Source organism: Rhinopithecus roxellana, chromosome 12 (genome assembly GCF_007565055.1).
Source record: "Rhinopithecus roxellana isolate Shanxi Qingling chromosome 12, ASM756505v1, whole genome shotgun sequence".
NCBI classification, from domain to species: domain Eukaryota; kingdom Metazoa; phylum Chordata; class Mammalia; order Primates; family Cercopithecidae; genus Rhinopithecus; species Rhinopithecus roxellana.
In genome coordinates this window covers 66,151,829-66,175,082 of record NC_044560.1, presented here as the reverse complement: position 1 = coordinate 66,175,082, position 23,254 = coordinate 66,151,829, and the positions used below count along the sequence as shown (strand labels likewise).

Here is a 23,254-nt window from a genome sequence, read left to right as displayed (position 1 = left end):
GATTATATTCTAATATGCATTCCTAGCATTGGACTTTAATCTTAGTACTGAACTTCCGATAAATGAGTTTCATATTTTAATAATTACAAACTGACCAGAGGCATAATGACAAAGAGTCATAGAAGCCATACAGACTTAATGCACTTGCAAATAACTGTAATGAATAGATAAACTGAGGGATCAGAGCTCTTTCACTAAAGTTACCTGTGAAGAAATCAGTCTTGCTTCATTTCTGTCTTTATATAAGCTTATAGAACAAGACAATAGCAGCATGAGAGAGCCTAGTGGCTTTCTCTCTTTATGTTATAAAACCACAGTATTATCTAAACCAAAAACAATAAGGAAAGAAGAATTCCTCATTCTACAAAGAACCAAAAGCCAGCATCCCAGAACAACAATCAGACTCTTTTTTTTCTTGAATAGATGTTTTGTTATAAGGAAACATCTTTGTTTGGCTTTGACTACAGCACAGAAGCAAATAATTGGAGGCATCAATCTATTAAATTTGTTCCTGCCACAACAAAATGAAAATTATTAGGAACAAATTATGTGTTAAACAGCAACAAGTAGTAATTGCTGACCCATTTGTTTAATAGGTTTCATTGCAAAGAACTCCATGAAAATATCAGAAAAATATTCTGAAGGCCCAGTATATAGTGTTTAGCTTGAGAAAAATGTGATGCAATATGATTCTTTATCCAGTGAGGAATCTGTATAGGTATTACAGTTCACTGTAGTTGGATTTTATCTGTATTTCAAATCAAACCTTGCCTTTTGAGACCCATTTTAGCTTCCTGTTGGATCATTACAGAGAGCAGGCAATTCTGTTTTACTTATAACTTGTTTTCATCACATTTTGATTTCGCAGCTTAAAATTTAAAATAATTTAAAGTAGTTATAAGATTTTTTTATCAACACAAAAAGCCCTTATAATTCTGACTGAATTAATATTTAAGTTTAGGTTTTATCAACATAGGTGGATTAAAATGTTCACCATAGTCCCAACCAAATAATGAAAACAAATTTTATTAACAGACAACAGAATATGTGTTTCTGCTCTTTATGCTTTTTTCATTGCTTTTCTTTGTATTATAAAAATACGTTATCTTCCTTACCTCTCTTATTGTTTCATGTTACACAATGTCTAATATTTTGTAATCACAATGTTTAATCTTTGTGGCTATGTTTTAACTTATAGGTCATACTCTAAATCTTGGTAGTAATGGCATGTTTAAGAAACATTTACTTAGAATTCTTCAGTGAGAATATACTTGAAATAAAAACTTTTGAGCTAGGAAGAAAAGACTTTCAAAATTTAATTTTTTTGGTTATAATATTTTTTGTTTTTCCATAAGTTATTGGGGTACAGATGGTATTTGGTTACATGAGTAAGTTCTTTAATGATGATCTGTGAAATTTTGGTGCATCCATCACTTGAGCATTATACATTGCACCATATTTGTAGTCTTTTATCCCTTACCTCCCTCCCATTCTCCCCGAACCAAGTGCCAAAAGTCCATTATATCATTCTTATGCCTTTGTGTCCTCATGGCTTAGCTCCCACATAACAGTGAGAACATATGATGTTTGGTTTTCCATTCCTGAGTTACTTCACTTAGAATAATAGTCTCCAATCTCATCTAGGTCACTGCAAATGTGTTAATTCATTCTTTTTTATGGCTGCATAGTATTCCATCATAGTTTCTTTATCCATTCGTTGATTGATGGGCATTTGGGTTGGTTCCACAATTTTGCAATTGTGAATTGTGCTACTATAAGCATGCGTGTGCAAATATTTTTTTCAAATAATGACTTCTTTTTTTTCTTTTTTTTGGTCTTTATGTTCTCACTCATAAGTGGGAGTTGAACAATGAGAACACATGGACATGGAGGGGAACATCACACACTGGGGCCTGTTGTGGGGTGGGGGGTTAGGGGAGGGATAACATTAGGAGAAATACCTAATGTAGATGATGGGTTGAAGGATGCAGCAACCACCACAGCACGTTTATACCTATGTAACAAACCTGCATGTTCTGCACATGCATCCCAGAACTTGAAGTATAACAAAATTTAATTTACTATTAAAATTCATTCATTGTTTGTAACTCTAAAAATGTTATTTTTATAAAGTATAGATGGCTTTTTATATACAGTTTTTAGATCCTAGTTAAGATCTAAAATGCTTAAATAATATAGAACATACCCCATCAAAATGATGATAAAAAAGATGATAAAAAAGATGCAGGGATGTTGTTGATAGCCAAACTCTATGATTGAGAATTTTAAACTGTACATAAGGACTCTTATTTTTTTAATTAATAAAAATTGTAAGTATGCTATCAAAGGCACAATTCAAAATTAATATATTTGAAAATATTAAGATTTTATAGCAACTTGGAATCAGTATCAAATTTATAATTAGGTATTATACTGGAAATTAGTTCCTTCTGTAATTTAGGTATACATTAAGATATTAATTAATACATCAAAGTATAACTATGGCAAAATTCCCATTTTAAGCTTCTGTTTACTAATACCACATGAAAATTAAAATTTCTGAAGTAATACATTTCTTAGGCAAGAATCATGATTGTATTACCACAAGGTTTTTAATTGTAGAAAAATCTAAATATTCCTTACCTGAGTTGGATTCTCCCATTTTTTCAAAAAGTCTTCTTTGGCTTTGGCTAGAAACTCTTTCACTGAAAATATACATATAAAAACAAATTTATCTTGTAAGAATATTTACATTATGTATAAGAATATATTGCATATATTTTCTTGCTTAAAAAAGACATGTCATCTATTGTGATAAAATGTATATTTATCACCATGATACATTAAAGAGCTATTTAGTATCTCTAAGAACCTTCTCAAATCTCTAAGATTCTCTAATATTGCTCTATAAGGAAACCGCTTTGATAATTTCAAATGTCATAACAAAAATTCTGTTCCTGAAAACATAGCAGAAAGTAATGTAACAATGTCAGAAATTAATTTACGACAAAATAGTGACTGTAAAAAGGCCATCAGTGATATTAACAGAGCCTTTAGATACAAGAATTTAAAACATCTGGAGAACATTAATCTACTGATTTGTGGAATTTCAAAAATAGTTGATTTTGATAAAGAGTTGTTTCCAGGTGTAAGGATTTATGTTATGTATTAGATTTGTATTCTCTTTACTAATGGCAAAGGGAAAAAATAAAAGCACAGACTAGGACATAAAGGACACCAACAAAGACTTAAAAACAGAACAAAACATCAACAACAAAAAATCCAGTTTAACAATCTTATTCTAAATTTGCAGCATAAACTAAATGTCTGAATACTCAATTTAAAATGTAAACTAAAGTAAAGCAATTCAAAACCAAATGTTTATATATTGATTAATAATGTACGTATAAAACAGCCACATTATTTTATAGAGCTATGGTTTGAAGTTTTAAATTTGTAAATTAAAGGATGAACCAGTTAAAAGTTTCCCCATTTTCAAAAGCTATCTTAGAAAACAACTTCAGGTGTTTAAAAACAAATAGGAAAAATATTCCAAAGAGATAAAAGAGCATTAACAAAATGTATTGTTGTTCATATCTTTAGGTATAAGAATAAAACCTGACTATACTAGTGAAGGGCTCACAGATTCTTTAAGATTCCCAGTGATACAGTAGTATTGAAGTGAGATAGGTACCTATTTTAAAACATACTTTATTTTTCCTCCTTTATAAATGTCATACCAATGTCATACCTTTGGGAAAACACCGTTACTAACCAAAAAGGCTTTTGGCATTTTAAATGTTTTGAGATTTCAAAATGATGACAGGCACTAAGAGCAGACATTAGTTTTTAAGTAACATTAGAGTATGGATCTCTGAAGACATTATTTTAGTACTTTCTATAAACTATCCTTTGTATTTTACTGTAAAATACTCTCAGAATGCCTATTTTAGAAAAACTGAGAAAAATAATTTTTAAACTTAGAACTTTCCCATTGTAGGAAAATCTCATGCACTTAAACAATGAATCAAAGAATTTCACCTAATCATCCAAATATAATGTAATTCTTCCTGAGGGGTGGATTAAGGGTGGCAAATTTTTCTCTTTTCTTTTTATTACTTAAGACTGGATCTTGCTCTGTCACTCAGGCTGGAGTACAGTGGCATGATCACAGTCCACTAGAGCCTAGACTACTAGGCTCAAGCAATCCTTCTGCCTCAGCCTCCCGAGAAGCTGGGACTACAGATGTGCATCACCATGCCTGGTTAATTTTCTTATTTTTTGTAGAGACGAGGGTCTCACTGTGCTGCTCAGGCTTGTAATGAACTTTTGAGCTCAAGTGAACTTTCTGGCTCAGCCTCCCAAAGTGCTAGGATTACAGGTGTGAGTCACTGTGCCTGGCCAAATTGTTATTTTTTCTTGGAATTTAGGATGGTTCAAGTCATCCTTGCTTCTAAAAATTAAAGTGCTAGTTACAAAAGAAAAAGAGTAGTTTTATAGGTAAGATTTTCTTTTTTTCACATGGAGCAGACATATCTGCACATGGCATTCACTTGGACATGATGGCTATAAATTAAATTAAAAACAATTTATTGCAACATGCACTGTGGCATTTAAGAAAAAACAACTTGTGATTCCCAAAATATACCTCTTGTTTCTTCTGAAAAATATTTTTAGTTATCTTTTATTTATAGAACTTGCACATCAAGTTGCAATATAAACTCTCCAGATGCCTACACTGAGTATAAATAATTTAGAGACAAAGAAAAGAGTCAGGGAAGGTAAAAAACACAACCTTAACATCCTGTTTCAGCTTCTCCTGTCACTTTATGTTAAGTGGATCTGGAGTTAAGAAAAAAGTAACTGATCAAAGGAAGGACTGACAGTATTTGTCAAAGATGGTAAGTTGAAAAAAATTTCTTTTCCCTGCCTGGTGATAAGCTAAAAGAAAAATTTCAGGTATTATTTAATTTTATTCACTAATAGAATATGCAAGAAATTCTTTAAAATATTCTCTGTACTCATCAATGTTCCTGAGTTTACTGTCAAATAATACTGTAGAGAGTAAGTAAACATTTTTATAAAGGTCTTATGTGAAAATTATCAGAAATGAGTATTAATCAAATATATTACATTTTGTGAATTACTTCAACATATAAAGGGATTGTCTTTTTGAGTACATTAAAGGATGGGCACTAAGTATGATGTTATTAAATAGTTCCATGAGGAAAACCTGTTCCTGAAACATTTTTTCTCATATAACAATATCTACACATACGAAATCTCTAGTTTTTATGTGTACTATGTAGGTGCAAAGATGAACATAGTTAATCTTTGTAAAAATATAAGTTAATCAAAATACATATCTTTTAATAACAAATCTACCAAAAATAAAATATTTCACAATATATTGGATTATGTGTAACCCTAAAACAATAAGCAATCTAAAATCACATGTATTTGCTTTGAATTTTATTACATTTAGATATTGGTGGATGTAGCTTCTAAATGCTTTTCTCTTCTCTGGTAATTTAAATAATTTCTATCCACTGAAATAAAGGGTTGGCAGCTAATTAATAAAATAAGATGTGAGAGAGACAGCCAGATTCAAATACTGCTCTACATTCAACTCAGAATTCCCTATCAAGCATATAGTTTGAAGTTCTCAATTTTTTATTATTTTCTCAATATATTTTTCTCAATATATAATTTCTCAATTATTTATTGTGTTCTAATATATAAGCCATATCTACATTTAACCATTAAAACTATTATGATGGTTTTGGAGCTTGGCACATCTGAGTTAGAATATTCGCTCTAATACTTCCTAACTGTGTGATCATAGGTACCTATCTCCAAAGCATCTAACAGTGATTAGTAACTCTTCTTAAGAAAAAAATACTTCGAAGAATGATTTTTCTGAAATACATTTTATTCTCTATTGGTAAATAATTGAACAAACTAGATGTTACAAAAAAGAGGATGCACAAAAAATTTATTCCCAAAAGTATACATTTTCAATTATATATCTTTTCTGTTTGTATGATTTAAAGAGTCTATCACATTGCATTCTAAAGGAAATGAGCATACCAAAGGAATCTATATGTTCACCCAAGATTTGTTTGCAGGAACATTCACCCACATTCAAGAGATGAAAAAAAAAGAGAGACAATTTTTATGCATTTTCACAAGTTCATAAAACCACAACTTAGTTCTTATCCCCCCTCAAATTTTTGAATGTATTTAGACATAGAATACAGTTTAAAAATCAGATTTTAAAGTTTATTTTAAACATTAGGAAAACTGACTGAAAATTCACGCACAGCATAACTTCATCCCATATAATTCAGATAATTCTACTATAAGAATGTTTCATTATTAACATTTAACAAATGTATTTATTAGTTTTTTTGGCTGCTGTGTAAGATAAACTAGGTTACTGCATATGATAAAAAGAGTATGTTATTAGTCATAGTATACCATTATCCAATTCTTGAGTATCATTCATATTTTGTATTAAGAGTTTATAAATCTTTCTTCTACTATTTATCTTTCTTTTACTTTATTACTCTTTATTAATCTTTCTTCTACTACCTTGTACATCTTTTACTGTTTCATGGTGCTATAATTATTCTTTCTAAAATAATCACACAAGAAATTGCAATATAAATCATTTATATAGATAAAACCCAACAAAACTAAACAAACTATTTCCTTCATCAATGAAAATATTTTATTAACTTGATATACTTAAAATGTATAACTTTATAAGGAAAATAAAAACTTGCAAACAATAAATAAAAAATTTTAAAGATAATATTTGTTTTATTAAAAAGTAATTGCCTACCAGATATTTCTGAAGAGGAGCAAGCTTGTGTCCAAAAAATAAATTAGACAATGATTAAATTATATGAATAACATATTAGCATGAAGTCACCAATACGCTTTTTTTCAGAATATCATATACAGAAATAAAATGTTAATGTAGAAATACAATTATTTGATTATCTGTATTCAAATAAGTTATCTTAAAGAGTAAAGAAATAAAAATAAGTAACTACTGTTTAGTGCCAAAATCAATAATCTTCTTATTTTCCTTAAAACAACTAACAAAAACTTTAAGTTCTCACAACAATAGTCCTCATAACAACAATATTAAAAAGCAAGTATTGACATACATATCCTGTAACTATTGCAATACCATCTCTGGAGTTCTGTTATTCAGTCAAAATATACTGTAGGAAAGGCATTATGCATTATAACACCTGGTTTCTCCCTTTTGAAAGACTTTAGTATTTTTCAGTCATTCCACTTCCTCAGTGCTGGTTTAACAATCCTTTCAACAATATTTATTGAGCACCATTTAGTGGTGTCAGATTCTGAGCTAGACTCTGAATACTACAAAGAATAAACATATTTCCACTGTTAAGGAAATGAGAAGCTTACATGAATCATCATAATGGAATGTGACAAAGACTACAACAAAGGCAATTATAAGGTGCTGTGAGAGCTGGGAGGGGAAAATTCTTGGACAGTAAGGTAAGGCATAATAGATGACATAGCATTTGTGCTGAATCTTGAAAGATAAAGAACTCCTCTGGCAGATAAAGTTGGGGAAAAAGATCTCCTAGGCTGAGGTGATCTTATATAAATGGCATGGAAGAAAAGCATGGTTTATTCAGGAAACAGCAACTGACTTGTAATAACTGTAGCATTGGGTACATGTAAAACATCAGTGGGAGATGAAGTGCACAGGCACGCAGGTGCCGAATCAGGGAGATATTTTTTGGCATAGTGATGTGCTTTTCAATGCATGGGTAAAACCAGGAGTAAACTGAGTTAGTTCACAGTTGCTAGAGTCTATTTCTCCCTGGAAATAGAAGGCAAGATCTTTTGCTAAGGAAGAGGGGAATCAGATAAAATAATGAGGGATGATGAGAATTAGAGGTCTCAATATGTTAGACCTCGATGGCTATTTTTGTAGGGAATAAGGAACAGGGCTATTAAAAATTTTCTATTAGAGAAAGATAAAATATTAGGAACCACAAACAATAATGTGTTTTTAATAGTGTCATTTTTGTAATAACAGTTTAAAAATTTGTTACTGAGAAGATAATAATTCATGTTCCTTCTACTGTCTTTGTCATTATTTTCATCTCTCTCCTTTACCATAATAAAAGCATTATTCTATTTAATAATTATTTAGTGTGTGCCAGAAAGAACAAAACAGGATGGAAACTAAGGTAAGTTACCTATGCAAATACCAAGTTCTATCATTAAATAACAGAAAAGAACAATTTCTTCCAAAATCTTGCCAAAATCTCTGGAAAGTGTAAATCTAGGGGAATGCATTAGTCTGTCTTCTTCCACCCCTATTCAAACATCTACCTCTTTAGAGCTCTATTTGGTATTTCTAAAAATACTCTCCCCCTTCCCACATACGTACACACTAAAAATATTTTCAGTAAACGGAACTATAAAAACTCATACAAAACATTCTAATTGCCACAAAATATCTCATAAAAATTTAGCTTATGATAATAATCAAAGTTAACAGAATTATTCTGTAAAAAAAGGTTTTCCTACCAGATGCATCTGATGATTTGCGTGCTTGATCAAAAAGAATAAACAGAGATTAAATAACATATAAAATAACATACCTACAAGAAATTACCCATCCATACATGTTCGCTACTATACTGCACATAGAAATAGAATGATATAACAATTGAATATATATACCAAAAATGTTTTATATAAGGATTACAAGAAATTCTTTGGATATCCTTTTTTTAAAACCAACCAAAACTTTTCTCTGGAAATGTGTTAATACATTATCATCTTCTATCCTTTGCAACTGAAGAATAATTGTGTTCACTTTGCTGAAGGGGCACTTGCCTCATCATATTAAACATACTGATTCAAACTAAATTCACTACAACCTTAAAAATGATAGTGGGTATAAAAAACAACTTTAATACTCAGTTGTAATTGTACAGTTTATTGGATTGGACTATGTCTACTTTTGATTTCTAAGATGATTAATTAGTCTTTCTATAAAGACTAAAGTCACATATATATGATTATTTGCAAGTTTAATAGGCAATGAAAGTTACACTTATTTATTTTACTCTTCTTTCCTCTCTGTGTTTTATTACTTGTTAATTTTTCATCAAGTCTTAGTACAAGGGAACAGCATAATTGACTGACTCACTAAACTGTGAAAAATAAAAATTTTTATTATAGTTTTATATGGAAAAATATTAACTTTTAATGAGATATATATTTAAATAATCATTCTAATAGAAATACATTAACTTATTTGACTCGCATCTACATGGATAGATGGATACACTATGAATTCACACAGTGTATTCATTCACAACTAATCATATGTACATGATTTCTCTCCCAACAGCTCTCTATCTGGGGATGTTGTGGATTTTGTAGGCCATCCATGCCATGTTTGACTAGTGATGTTTCCTATATAATTCTGTAATGAAAACTCAAAGTAAATTTATAGTCATAAAACTAATGACCCAGGCAACCTCTGAAATGCTCCTTGAAGTATATTTTACTTCCTTAATTGTTCAATAAAGCTGTTTCTTGTAGGAGTATTATATCTACTACAATCATATGTCAAGGATTTTCCAGAAAGGCCTGAATTCAAATATTTTGTCTTGTTGCCCGACAATACAGAATTAAGAATGGATTCCTAGATGATAGGGAATGCACAGTATCAACTTTGGCAGTAACAAATGGCTCAATAAATAGTAGCATCAATTTATTGTTCCACCATATCCTTGATGCCCTATATCCACAACAAAATTTGTTAATGTTGGACTTTCCATTTTTTGCTAATCTAACGAGTATAAAACATCATATCTTATTGTTAAAGATTAGGTAAATATCCCTCAGTAGAATTCTATACTTTTTCCCTTAAAGGTCTTATTACACTTTTATTAGATTTATACTAGGTTATTTAGCACTTTGGTTGCTATTGTAAAAGGGAGATTTTAAAAAATTACCTTTTTTGTTTGTTGCTGATGTATAGAACATAGTTGATGTTTATATATTGATTTTCTTTTTTATGTCTGGCAATCTTGCCAGACTCTTATCAATTCTGAAATCACATTGGTAGATTCACTGGGGTCTTCTATGTAACCAATCACAAATCATTTGTGAATAATGACAATTTGGCTCTGTCTACGTTTTTCTTGTTTTACTGCTTGGGTTATGACTAACAGTGCAATGATGTACAGAAACAATGGCAGTGGGCATCCTTTTCCTATTCCCAACTTCAGAGAAAATGTATCTAACTAATTTTCTTTTCCTATACTTGACTTGTAAAACTATCCTAGAATCAACAAACGAATTTAAGAGTGTTTTCTCTTTTTCAATGCACTGGAAAATTTCATACAGGATTGAAATTCTTGTTCTGTGAATGTTTCCTAAAACTTGTATGTAAAACTCTCCAGTCCTAATTTTGTTAAGTTCTGAATAAAGTTTCTGTGCTTCCATTTTTAAAATAGATATAGTTCTAATTAGTCCTTTAAAATATTTTTCCATAAACTAATCTTTGATTCTCATGTATCTTTATTTTCTATTCTACCCACTGATCTTTGCTCATGTCTTTATTAGTTTCTTTCTTCTTTTGATTAACCATGTGGCTTTTTAAACTTGTTTTCTTATATCATGAATGTCTTTCTTTTTCCTAATTTAAGCACTTAAAATTTAACTCTATATCCACTTTGGCTGCACCCCACAAGTTCTGATACATAGTTATACCTTAAATTTACCAGTTAATTCTTTGTAAGTTATTTAAAATTTTTAAATCTCCAAATGTATATATTTGTGTGATTTTTTAAAGCTTTTTATTACTGATTGAACTTAATTACCTTGTGGTAATTAAGTAATTAAGAATTGATATACTGTAGCCTGTATATCATTATTTGAAACTTGTTGAATACGTTTAGTCATATGATTAATTTTGTAAGTATTCTACATATTCCTGTGTATTCTTTAATTACTGGGTAAGAATTCTCTATCTATATCTATAAAATTTCTCCTACATAGGTCAATTTTGTTTTGTATATTTTAAGGCTCTGTTAGAATTATATACATTTTTCCCTCATATTTATTTTTATGTCACTAATTTAATATAGTAGAGATATGTGATAATTTTACTATGTCTACTGACATTGTTAGCAGGTTCTAATCCTGTTGTATCTAAATATCATTTGCAGTATGTGTGTAAGTGTGTGTGTGTGTGTCTATTTTTGTTTCTGAATTGTGAACACAAAGTTCAGTGGGGCTTTATCTGCAAGAAACCTGCAGGTCTTGGTCTAAGGATGTGTCCCAGTACAGGGTTTTGTATTAGCTTCTGCCTGCTACAGAGTATATGTTACAAGCCTGCAACTCTTCTGGTAATGTATTTTATTGGTGGTTCCTAGACCACATAATTAATACAGATTAAAAACTGAAACGTGCTTGAGAGGAGGCAGTTGATTAAAAATTCTCAGGAGAGGCATCCTACACATGCACACACATCCCTCCCCTGCTCCCAGGAACCCAAGCCAAGAAACACAGGCTTCCTTATTTTCTCCTTTTGTCAGTGGAGAGGTTTTACTTTCTAATCTAAGCTTTCACTGAGGTTATGATCCTTGCAGGATCCCGGCTTTATACAGGGTGCTAAGAAATCCTAAACTGCATACATTAAACAACCTGTCTTCCATCTCTGTGAGGCCATTTTAAACGAAAGCCCCACCAAGGTCTAAAAATGTCCTCAGGGCAGTTGAAGTATGCTCCCCCTTACAGCTCTGGTTTTCATTTACTACTTCAATTTTTGCACTTTGGGAATTTATTTTAATTCTAATTAAATTAGAATTCACTTAAAGAGTAAATTCAGGTATTCATTTAAAAGGGCACTTGTTACAGTTTATTCAGCATTTCAAGGTGCTGTTGATCTTCAATAATTTCTGCCTGAAAAGATTTTTAAGTTATCTAGTCTCCAATTTTGAATTTTTTTCTTTATAGGACAAGCTTCATGTTAAGATTGTAAGATAAAAAGACACCAGAATGTTTATGGATTTCATTTTTTTTATGCTGGAAATTCCAAATACTCACCAGGATATATTTAGGTACTGGCATCTTTGTTAATCTTGTCAAAGCAAAATGAGGTCTTTCAATTTACAGATTCAGGTTTTTCTTCAACTAACAAGTTTTCCTGAATCATATTTTTTATTATTGCTTCTATTCTATAAATCATATCTGTTCTGTTCTATTGGAATGCTATCCATCCAATTTGTAAAATTTCTTTTTATTTTCTTTTTAAATTTTTTGTCCTGCTTTTATTTAACATACTTTTTCATCTTATAATTTTTATCTTGTCCATTTCCTCTACATTCTATTAGGATCTATCTGGATAGATCTTCACATTATTAATTTACTTTTCTGCAGTGATTATTCTGCTTTTTACTACCTCTAATGCAGCTTTATATTCTGAAAATGCCAGGTTTATTTTCTTATAACTTCTCCCTATCACATCATTATGCTTCTTTTCCATTCCTGCCTCTCAGCCAGTAATCTTTTCATTCTAGGTTCTTGTTTTATCTTTGTTTCATGTCTTAGTTCACTAACTCCATACTCACTTAAAATTTTAAGAATTAACATAGATGGAATCTATAACTTTTTGTTATACTCTCCTACACAAATATTTTCTAAATATAAGTTCATTCTCTACCTCTTGAAGACTGTGACTTTATCGTTTTATGGTGTATAACCTCTTTTATAGGTTCTGCATTGTTGCTTTTCTTGTTTATTCATTCATGAACAATTATAAGCTTTTCAAAACTTTACAAATGCCCCAAATAAGGTAAGTGTTTTTTCTTTGGCCCTTCTCACTTCCTATTTAGGTGCTGCTAGACTAAATCTTCACATCATTTAGTGTATACATATTTTACATTATCAGTTAAGTAATCCAGCGACCTTCATAAATGGGAATGTGGCCAGGACTGTAGGATTCCTTGCTGGTAGTGATGCCTTCTACATCAGGAAAGAGCCTTCTATATTTAAAGAGAGGCTACTTTTCAACTTGAAATGGCCTAATACATTCTTGGTTGTCCCACTATAGCTGTTTTAGAATGAAAGTAATGAGCAGTATTGGATCTTCCACTTATTTTCCTCATCCCTCCAAGTTAGTGAGGGTGAAACTACTGTTTATTTCTTTTCCATGAAGAAAAGCTACTCAAATTAAAACTGTTAATTAGACTTTGGAGTCTGATCATCAAAATCTTGTACATATTTGGGCAAATAACCATCTTTAATTTCAGAAATGATGTACTGCTTTCCCATTTTTTTTTTTTTCTTATAGGATTTTCAGTCAGAATCCAGAAAGGGAAATTAATGAAGTGTTGGTATTCAAGTCTGTATGGTGTTGTAATTCATAGCAGATTCATGCCTTCTTTTTCAGAGATTTGCCCTCAACTACAGCTGGGCCAGGGTTCTCACCCAGGATTTTGAAATAATGATGCTAGTTATATCAATAAGCACATAAACTAGGAAAGCACATAAACTTTGAAACTTTCAGATGACTAAGCTCCACTTTGCACAAGCATCAGAGAAACCTATTCACTACACAGTGAGGATAATAAAGCAAATTCAAGGAAAAAAGTAGACATCATGTGATCTCAGAGAGAAAAACCGAGAAAGGTACTATTATGATTCCAGTCAGCTTTTCAAATCAATTCTCCTCTTTGGGACAGCTCAACTCTACTTTTGCCTTTGAGCTCCATGACATACTCTGCATCCCAATACCTGTATCTTCTTCTGCTTAAGCTTATTTGAGTAAGTTGCTACGTCCTCTAAACAAAAGGGTCTTACAATAGTTTGACTGATTTCTAGAGAGGTTCCTTTAGCATTTCTTTATAGACCTTGTTTGCTTAACAAGAGCAAAAACTTCACAAAAAGGGTTATGAGTAAGAAAAACATTTAGAAAGTGAAGGCTCTTTTCACACTTATGAGCAATTTTTTTAAATACTAGAAAGATAAAGGTACTGACTGGTACAACTTGGTTTCTTAAGCATTTTATATGACTTTATCCTACAAAGTTGATGAAGGAACAAGTAAATACTATGGTTACTGTATTTTTTGAACCAAAAAAATCAAAACCCACACTGATATTTTTCATTGGCAATGTAAGGAAAGTGTTCAAGTATGTAAAAATGAATTATATTTAGTTTATCATTAACTCTATAAGTATTTATTGGGTTCTTTGCTGTGTTTGGGGTACTGGGGTGACTACTAGAAACATACAATGAATAAGGCACTATCCTTGACTTGAGTTCAACATTTAGAGATTAGAAAGTGACACACAAATTTATAATTTCAATATAATACAATAATTGTTATAGTTTGTAAGTGTGCTTTGGGAGTACAGAGAAATCACCTAATTCTACAGGGTCAGTGTCGGAGATACTAACTGGTTCTCTGAATTTTTATGATAAAGACTATAAATATGGAAAGGTAGCAAGGAATTATATGTAATATAGTATGGCTAGATCAAAACTTGTGAGAGAGATTTTGTAAATAAAACCAGAAAGGTAAGTCATTGATTGCATATGACCTAATAAGGAGTTTAACTTTTATTTTAAAGGCAATAGGGAATAATTGAAAGTTTTCACGTTAGGTTAAAAAATGGGCATATTTCCTTCCATTTTAAAACTTTCAGTGTGGAAAACGGCCTGGAAGATATAAAACTGGAAGCTGGGAGACCAGTGATGCAGTTATTGTAATAGGATTGAGAAGAGATCTAGAAGCCTTCCCAGAGTCAGTAAGACTGGAGAATATTGAGTGATTTCTGATGTAGAATCAATAGAACTTAATGAATGAGTTCATGTCTGAGGGTAAGAAACAAGCTAGAAATGACCAAGGTTTCTGTTTTCACTTCCTGCATGGGCAGTGAGATCATTAACAGATATCAGAGTCAATGAAAATGGAGCAGATTTAGGGATGATAGAAGAAAATCCACTTTTGAACTGAATGTTCAGGTAATGATTGAAAACGTAGGCATGGATGAGATTTTTTGGAGAGAATGTAGCATCAAAAGAAGGCCAAAGATGGATTCTCAGAGTAAACCAACATTTAATTGGCAAAGGATAAAAGGAATAGCCTTATAACGAGAAAAGTACCACGTACACAAAAATACCACATGTGTAGTTACAGACTTAGATTAAAAGGCCTAGCACTTGCTTATTTTTACAAATAAAACCACACTTCACTTTTAATTTTCCATATTTTGAAATGGCTAGGGCATTTAACCATTTATGACATGATTAAAATCAGTTGAAATTGGGCAATCTCGACAAAGTCAGAATGCCTAGCTGTGATTACTATGATTACTGTGGTATAAAATGGCTAGAAGAGAAGGCCAATATAATCAAATATATCAATTACTATCTATAATGTATAGCTTTTTAAAGAAAAATAAAGCAATAGTGAAGCAACAACATTTTTCTTCAGCTAAATCCAATCCATCCTGTTGTAAAACCACCAGAATACCACAGTGGTTACCTAAAGATTCTAGATTATATGCCAAATTTTCAAAGAGAAAATATACATTGGCCTGATTCAAATAAAAATATGTATGATAACCAGGTATATTCAGTTTGATATCCATAGAAATCCTAAGGAATGCTATGTTGATTTTGTAATATTAGTTCAAATTTAGAACAGCAGATCAGAAAGATCTATTTCAGTAACAGGAAAACAACAATCCAGTTAATTCTTAATATTTTGCATGTTAAAATGTCCCTTTAATACCTAGTATTATTCTATAAACAAATATATAACAACGTTTAAGATATATTGTACTGCAGCAAGATAAAGAATGTTTATTGGTTATAATGAGGTGATCTCCAGTTACGAAAGAAAAGGTTCATCAATCTTGAATTCTATCATTATACAGCAAAAATCCACCTTTCAGTTTCTAAATTCCAATTCCAAATCTTTTAAATGCAAATTATAAGACTGTTATATTATCAGAGAAACCATATTCTACTTCTCCTAAAAATATCTGAATCAAAGGTTAACTTCCAAGCATCTTATTCTTTAGTTAAGCAAAAGATGCTAATGAATTATGCTCTAAGCAAATATTTTTCACTCTAACAACAGGATATCTATTTTTAGCTGCAGGTTTGGCTTGAAGTGACAGCTTTTACCCTGTGATAAACTGCAGTACATACTGTAGTATATTTTCCCAAAAAAACAGTTTTGGAAATATTTAGAAAAAATAAATCACATTACAATAAAAAAGAGACTAGTTGTCACAAGTGTACTTATTCTAAAAAACTATTTCCCCCAAAAACTGTTTATTAAACATTTTAACAAAACCTACAAAACCAAATACTCTAATTATTTCAGCATTAAATCCTTATTTCTCAATAAATTTTAGGTAAAAACAACCAAGACATCAACAAAATTTTGGCAGCATCTTACTTTCAAGATTACTATTTTAAAAATCTAATAAAAACAATCTAACAAAAATTAGCATTAGGACGACAAAGCTAATCAAAGGAGAGTTAAACTAATTATCTTCAGGATCAGATACTAAAAGAAAATCCTCTCTTATGGTTAGTCTATTTACTAATTTATAACACAATTAATAACAGTGCCCAACAAATACAGTAAATCGAACCATAAAGAAAATCAGAAACTGGTTATTGGTATTGATTATTAATAGCGACATTAATTGTTTACAGTTCTTACTGGTTTTTGAAGGTAATTTACTAAAATGCCTAAGTACAAAAGCATCACTGCAAAATATAATCCACAGTAGCTCTGGCTTTATAGCTGTCCCTTTAAAAATAATTTTTCCTCTTATAAATTTTTTTTTTAAATAAACAGCTGCAGAGTCTCAGAGAGCATACTTACCACTCATGATGAAAACCAACCTTTCCAAAACATATTGCTCAAAACAACAATCCAACAGCAAAGGGAGTTATGCTAATCTCTAGAGGGAGAAGAACCGATGGTGTAAACACACACACTGGAGCACGCAGCACACAGAAAATGAAAAGAGCTTTCTTTTGTTTTAAAAAGAGAAGCCCCTAGAAACAAAGCATAACTGCCTAGCATGAGATATCACTAGTAAACATCAGATTAATGCCAAAGATGTCTATAACTAGATTGAATTTCTTTCAAGCTAGTTATCCCAGCCTCCTTCATATACCACTAGAACAACTCAAAATGGCAGGGAGAAAATGTTCAAACCAGGATGTATAAGATGTTCTCAATTATATCAGCATGAGTTGTTACCACGGCAACATTAGACCAGAATTATCGGTTCACTTGTATCCAAGGCGTAGCTTTTCTAAAGCTTTAATCAACCAGATAAATAAAATACCTTTTTATTTTAGAGCCACATGATTTTAAATTACCATATTCCTTACATTTAAGCACTAATCCATGCTTTTTATATCTTTCAAAGATATGAAAAAATTGCTGTTTTCTTCAAATACTCACACAATCCCATGTTGAACCTGGCAAGGAGCAAACAGCAGAATGATTGCACCTAAACGTCTTTCAATTACACCAGCTCTTACTGCTAGCTGTGGACCTCGCTGATATTAAAATGCTGTGTGCTGTTGCTAGTGACTATTGGCGATGAATCTTATTGCCCAGATCGCTGATAGCTTTCATTTTTCATGAGCCAGAAAGCTATACTGCAGCACAAATGTTAACTATTTAAACATTCTGTGTTATGGAAGAGACAGGATATAATGCTATATACATATATGTATATCTGCATTTTTAAAGGAGAATCATAGAATAACTTATTTGTAAACTTCCATTAAATTCAGCATTATAAACAGTGTCAGATGCCATCCATGTGGTATTCAAAAGAAAATACTACACAAAAAAGTTACTGGCAATTATTGCAGAAATGTAAAATTCCTCATATCAAATAGGACTCAGATGACAGATTGTATAGCAAGGTGGGCTGATTGGGTAGCATGGCGAACAGATTGTTCTGATTACCAGAGATCCAAAATTTGTACCAAAATGGTACAAAGGATCTATAGAATGCTTCCTTGATAAGTAGAACTTCAGCATGTGAACTTGCCATTTTAACAGCTGCCATGTGAGGCAGGACTTTTGGTGATGTGGAAGTAAGTCAGGAAATCTCCCCAAGAAACAACTATGAAGCTGGACAGAATTATCAAAAACAATGATTTCATGGCTCTGGAAATTGAGCAGTCATAAACAACAAATTGAGAAACATTTATTTGTGAGGAACCACTGAACTCTGCCTAAAAACAGTGGGAGTCAGAGATGTTCTTGCCTGGGGCTGCTCTCACTCCTTTATAGCTCAGTCAGGACAGTACTTCTACCAGGGTAGGGCTGGTCATGAAAACTAGCAGCTTCACTTCTGTAAGGGGCTGACACGAGAGGGGGCTGATTTGATTTGGAGTGGAGGCCAAAAAACCCATTAGTGATACTGTCAACGAAGAATGCAAACTGAAAGAAATAAATAAGGAAAGTGCCCAGCTCTACAAGTCTAAGGCTATGGCCCTAGTAGGGCTAAGCAGCACATTGGTGGTATAGCAAGAAACATAACAGGGTAAATTAAGATGAGACAGGCAGACAGAGGTTATGTACATTCACCAGGCTACCCAGTGTGCCCACCTTACTGTATACAATCTGACTGAGAGGTAATGACACGCACAAAGGAGATGAAAGAGGGCCCAGTGGAAAGTTAAAGCTGGTACAGACTTCCAAACTGCCTAAATATTGCACGTGCTCCTCAATTCCCACACAGTTCCATCAGCACTGGCTGGGCCCAGTGTTTGAGTGCAACCTCTGATCAATCATTAAACAACAATTAAGCTACAGAGACACAGGGCAATCTCTAGGAAACCAGGTTACAATATAAAAATTAGAATAAGAAAAAAAAAAAACTAAGCAGAGAAATCAGCAGTCACATATCATGAGGGATATAGATTCCATAGATTAAGACAAAGGAAGTTATTAATAAAAAATAAAACCAACCCTCAGGGAAAAAAATAGTCAAAATCCAGAGCTACTATCACATGTTATTTTAAAAAACACATTTTTGACAAAAACTTGTGTGATCCACAATGAGGAAAAAAAGCAGTCAATAAAAAATGTCCCTGAATGGGTCCAGGTGTAGAATTTAGCAGTCAAAGCCTTTAAAGACTTTAAAATAGCTATTATAAATATATGAAAATAATTAAAAGAAAACTGTGTTAAATACCTAAAGGAAAACATGACAGTAATGAACAACATATAGAAACTTTCAATACAGAAAGAAAAACTACTTAAAAATAAAAAGTGCAGATTTGAAAAGTATAATTAACTGAAATTTTAAAACTCAGTATAGTAAGCACAACAGTAGATTTAAAAGAGCAAAAGATCAAATCAGTGAACTGGAAGATAGAGCAATAGAAATCATCCAGTTGGAAGGACACAGAGAGAAAAAGACAGGAGGAAAGTGGACAGAGCCTGAGAAATTTATGGGATGTCAAGGGAACCAACATACTTCTCATGGGAATTAGAAAAAAAGGAGAGAGACAAAGGGTGATGAGAAAACATTTGAAGGAATAATGGCTGAAAATGTCCCAATCTGATGGAAAACAGTACCTTATGGATCCAAGAAGCTCAGCCAATGCCAACTAGAATAAAACCCAAAAGATTCACACTTAGACACATCATAGTCAAATTGTTGAAAGATAAGGAGAAAAGTCATGAAAGCAGGAAGAGAAAAATGACAAATCATGTCCAGGGGAAAAAGAATATGATTAATGACTTCTCATTAGAAATAAGAAGGGCCAGAAGGCAGACAAATGAAGTGCTAAAAGAAACAAGAAAGCAAACCCATCCACCAACATTTCTCTATCCAGGAAAATTATCTCCAAAAATAAAGGTGAAATGAAACATTCCCAGACAAAAAACTAAGGATATTTGTTGTAAGCAGAAATACCTAATGAAGTCCTTAAAGCTGAGAGAAAATAACACTAGATAATAGCTCAAATTGACAGAAACAAATGAAGAGCACTAAAAATGGTAAATATATAAATAAAAGGCTATATAAATACAAAATTTTTCTGTTATCTCTTAATTTCTTTAAGAGACTTAAAGTTGTATGAGGCAATAATTACAACATTACATTGCCGTGTTTATAAAATATCTAAATATATGTGTAAAAACACAAATTTGGAAAAGAAATGAAGCTATATTGGATCAAATCAGTTCTATTCCACTAGAATTAAGTCAGTACTATCCTGAAGTAGACTATGACAAGATAAAATGTGTATTAAAATCCCTAAAGCAGATATTAAGAAAATGCTTTTAAATTTTATTTTTAAAAATCAAAACAGAATAATAAAATGTCACACTACATATATATAATAGAAAAGAAGGTGGTAGAAAGGGAAAAGAGGAACAACAAAAACTATGAGACAGAAAACAGTAAAATGGAGGATACAAATCCAACCATATCAATAATTACATTAACTATGAATGGAAGAAACACAAATCAAAAGGCAGAAATCAGATTGGATAAAAATCAAGGTCAAACTATATAACATCTGTAAGAGACACATTTTAGGTTCATAGATATAAATAGGCTAAAGTAAAAGGAGAAAAACAAGATTCATCATGCAAACAGTAACCATGAGACAGTTGGAATGCCTATATCAATATTAGACAAAATAGACTTTAAGAAAAATTATGAGACAAAAAGGACAGTCATAATGATAAAAGGTCAATACATCTGAAAAATGTGGCAATTAGAAATGCATATGCATTGAACAGAAGAGCACCCACAGTACTAAAATAAAAATGGACAGAATTGAAGGAGAAAAAAATTTAATACTAACAGTTGGGGATTTCCATGCTTCTCTCTCAATAACTGATGGAAAAACTAGAGAGGAAATTGGAAAAGAGACAACCAACTTAAATAACACCATCAAAAAAATCTAGACATTTATAAAATATATCATTTAACATCAGCAGAATACACATTCTTTTCAAGCACACATGGATATTCTACACACTAAGCAAATGCTAGAAAATATAATGTCTCAATTAATTTGAAGGGTTTGCTAACTCTTTCAAAATATATTCTATAATCACAACAGAATTAAGTTAGAAATAAAAACAGAGAGAAATTTTAGAAATCTCCAAATATTTAGATATTAAATCACAAAGACGTTCCAAGAGAAATTAGAAAATATTTTGAGGTAAGTGAAAATAAACTACAGCATATCTACATTTATTGGATGTAGATAAAGCAGGGTTTAGAAAAAAATTCATAGCTTTAACCATTTAGAGTAAAAAAGAATAAAAGTTCCAAATCAGTAACTTAAGCTTCATATATAGAGAGATTATTATATAGTAGTATCATATTATATATAATATATTCAGCAAAATATATAGAAAAACAGTAGATAAAAATGAATCAAACCAAAAGTCTTATTGACAAAACTTTCACTAGACTGACCAAATATCAAAACAAAGTAAATAAAAAGGAAACAGAGAAGATATTAATTATATAAATCAGTAATGAAACTATGAAATCACCACTGATGCTAGATAAATTAAAAGGATTATAAAGGAGTACTATAAACAACCTTATCCCAACCATATAAAACAACAGGTGAAATGGAAAAACTGTTAGGCACAAATTACCAACACTAACTAAAGAAGAAATAGAAAATGTAAATAAACCTGTAACACAAATACTGAATTAGTAACTAAATTTTTTCCCACAAAGAAAAGCTCAAGTCGAGATGGCTTCACTGGTTAATTATATGAAACCTTCAAAGATAATACCAACTCTACACAAACTCTTTCAGAATTCAGAAGTGGCGGGAACACTTCCAACTCATTCTAAGAGGCCTAATATCAAAGTTAGGCAAAGATCAAAAGAAAACCACAGACCAATGTACATTGCAAACATTGATGCAAAAACCTTTGTCAAAATGCTAGCAAACTTAATCTAGCAGTATATACAGTGGATCATACACAATGATCATGTGGGATTTAGTCCATGAAAGGTAAGGTTGGTTCAACATTGAAAATCAATTAATGAACTACATTATATTAATAAAGTATAAAACCAAATAATCATCTCAATATATGCAGAAGAAGCATTCCACAAAATCCAACAGCCATGAGAAAACCTCTCAAAAACCAGGACAAGAAAGGAACTTCCTCAAACTGATAAAGGACATGTGGGGAAGGGGAAACTCTATACTTATGTCATATTTAATGATGAAAGATGGAATGCTTTCCCCTTAAGATAGGGCATAAGGCATTCACCACTTCCCCGCATCTTTGTACTGGGAAATTTAGCCAGTGCAATGAGGCAAGAAAATAGATATTAAAGGATAAAGAAGAAATAAAACTGTCCTTATTTGCAGATGAAATTATTCTATATGTAGAAAATTATAAGAAATCTATAAACTACTAGAACTAAAAACTGAGTTTAGCTACATCATAGGATGATATAAGATCGATATAAAAATCAATAACATTTGTATATACCAGCAACAAACAATCCAAATGTGAAATTAAGACATAGCTCCATTCACATATCAACAGAAATAAAATACTTAGAAATCATTTTTACAAGACTTGAACACTAAAGAAATTAAATAATATGTAAATAAATGGAGAGACATTTCAAGTTCATGGATTCCAAGACTCAATGTTGTTAAAATACCAATTCTCTACAAGTTAATTCATAGACTAAATATATAACCTCTATGAAAATCTAATAAAGCTTTTCTTTAGAAACTGACAAATTGATCCGAAAATTTACATGAAATTGCAAAGGACCCCAAAATAGACAAAATAATTTTGATAAAAGAAGAACAAAGTTGGAGGACTTACATTACTTGATTTTAAAACTTACCTTAAAGTTACAGTAATCAAGACAGTGTAGTATAGGAATAAGGACAGACATGTAGCTCACTGGGACAGAACTGAGAATTCAGAAATGAACCCTTTCATTTATGGTCAACTGATTTTTGAGAAAGATGCCAAGATAATTAAATAGAGAAAGGAAATTATTTTTAACAAGTAGTGCAGTAAAAATGGATATACATACTGAAAAAAGGAACTTCATACTTCACACCATATATAAAAATTAACTCAAAAAACAGACTTTTAGAAGGAAGTACAGATTGAAAATCTTCATTACTTTGGGTTAGATACAAATTTCTTAAGATCT

The 23,254-nt window shown here is 31.4% G+C and overlaps 1 protein-coding gene across 4 annotated transcripts in view; it reads right to left on the bottom strand.

Moving 5' to 3' along the window:
* PRKACB (protein kinase cAMP-activated catalytic subunit beta) overlaps window positions 1–23,254 on the bottom strand; it is a 168,678-nt gene that overhangs the window by 51,273 nt on the left and 94,151 nt on the right. For 2 of the 4 annotated variants that reach the window (XM_010382526.2, XM_010382523.2), the window contains exon 2: window positions 2,644–2,705. In XM_010382526.2, the coding sequence (XP_010380828.1) occupies window positions 2,644–2,705 (62 nt within the window). Of the gene's footprint in view, window positions 1–2,643; window positions 2,706–6,090; window positions 6,100–6,847; window positions 6,872–8,586; window positions 8,611–16,929; window positions 17,250–23,254 lie in introns of those variants that run through there. The other 2 variants (XM_010382529.2, XM_010382525.2) reach the window with 2 other exon arrangements.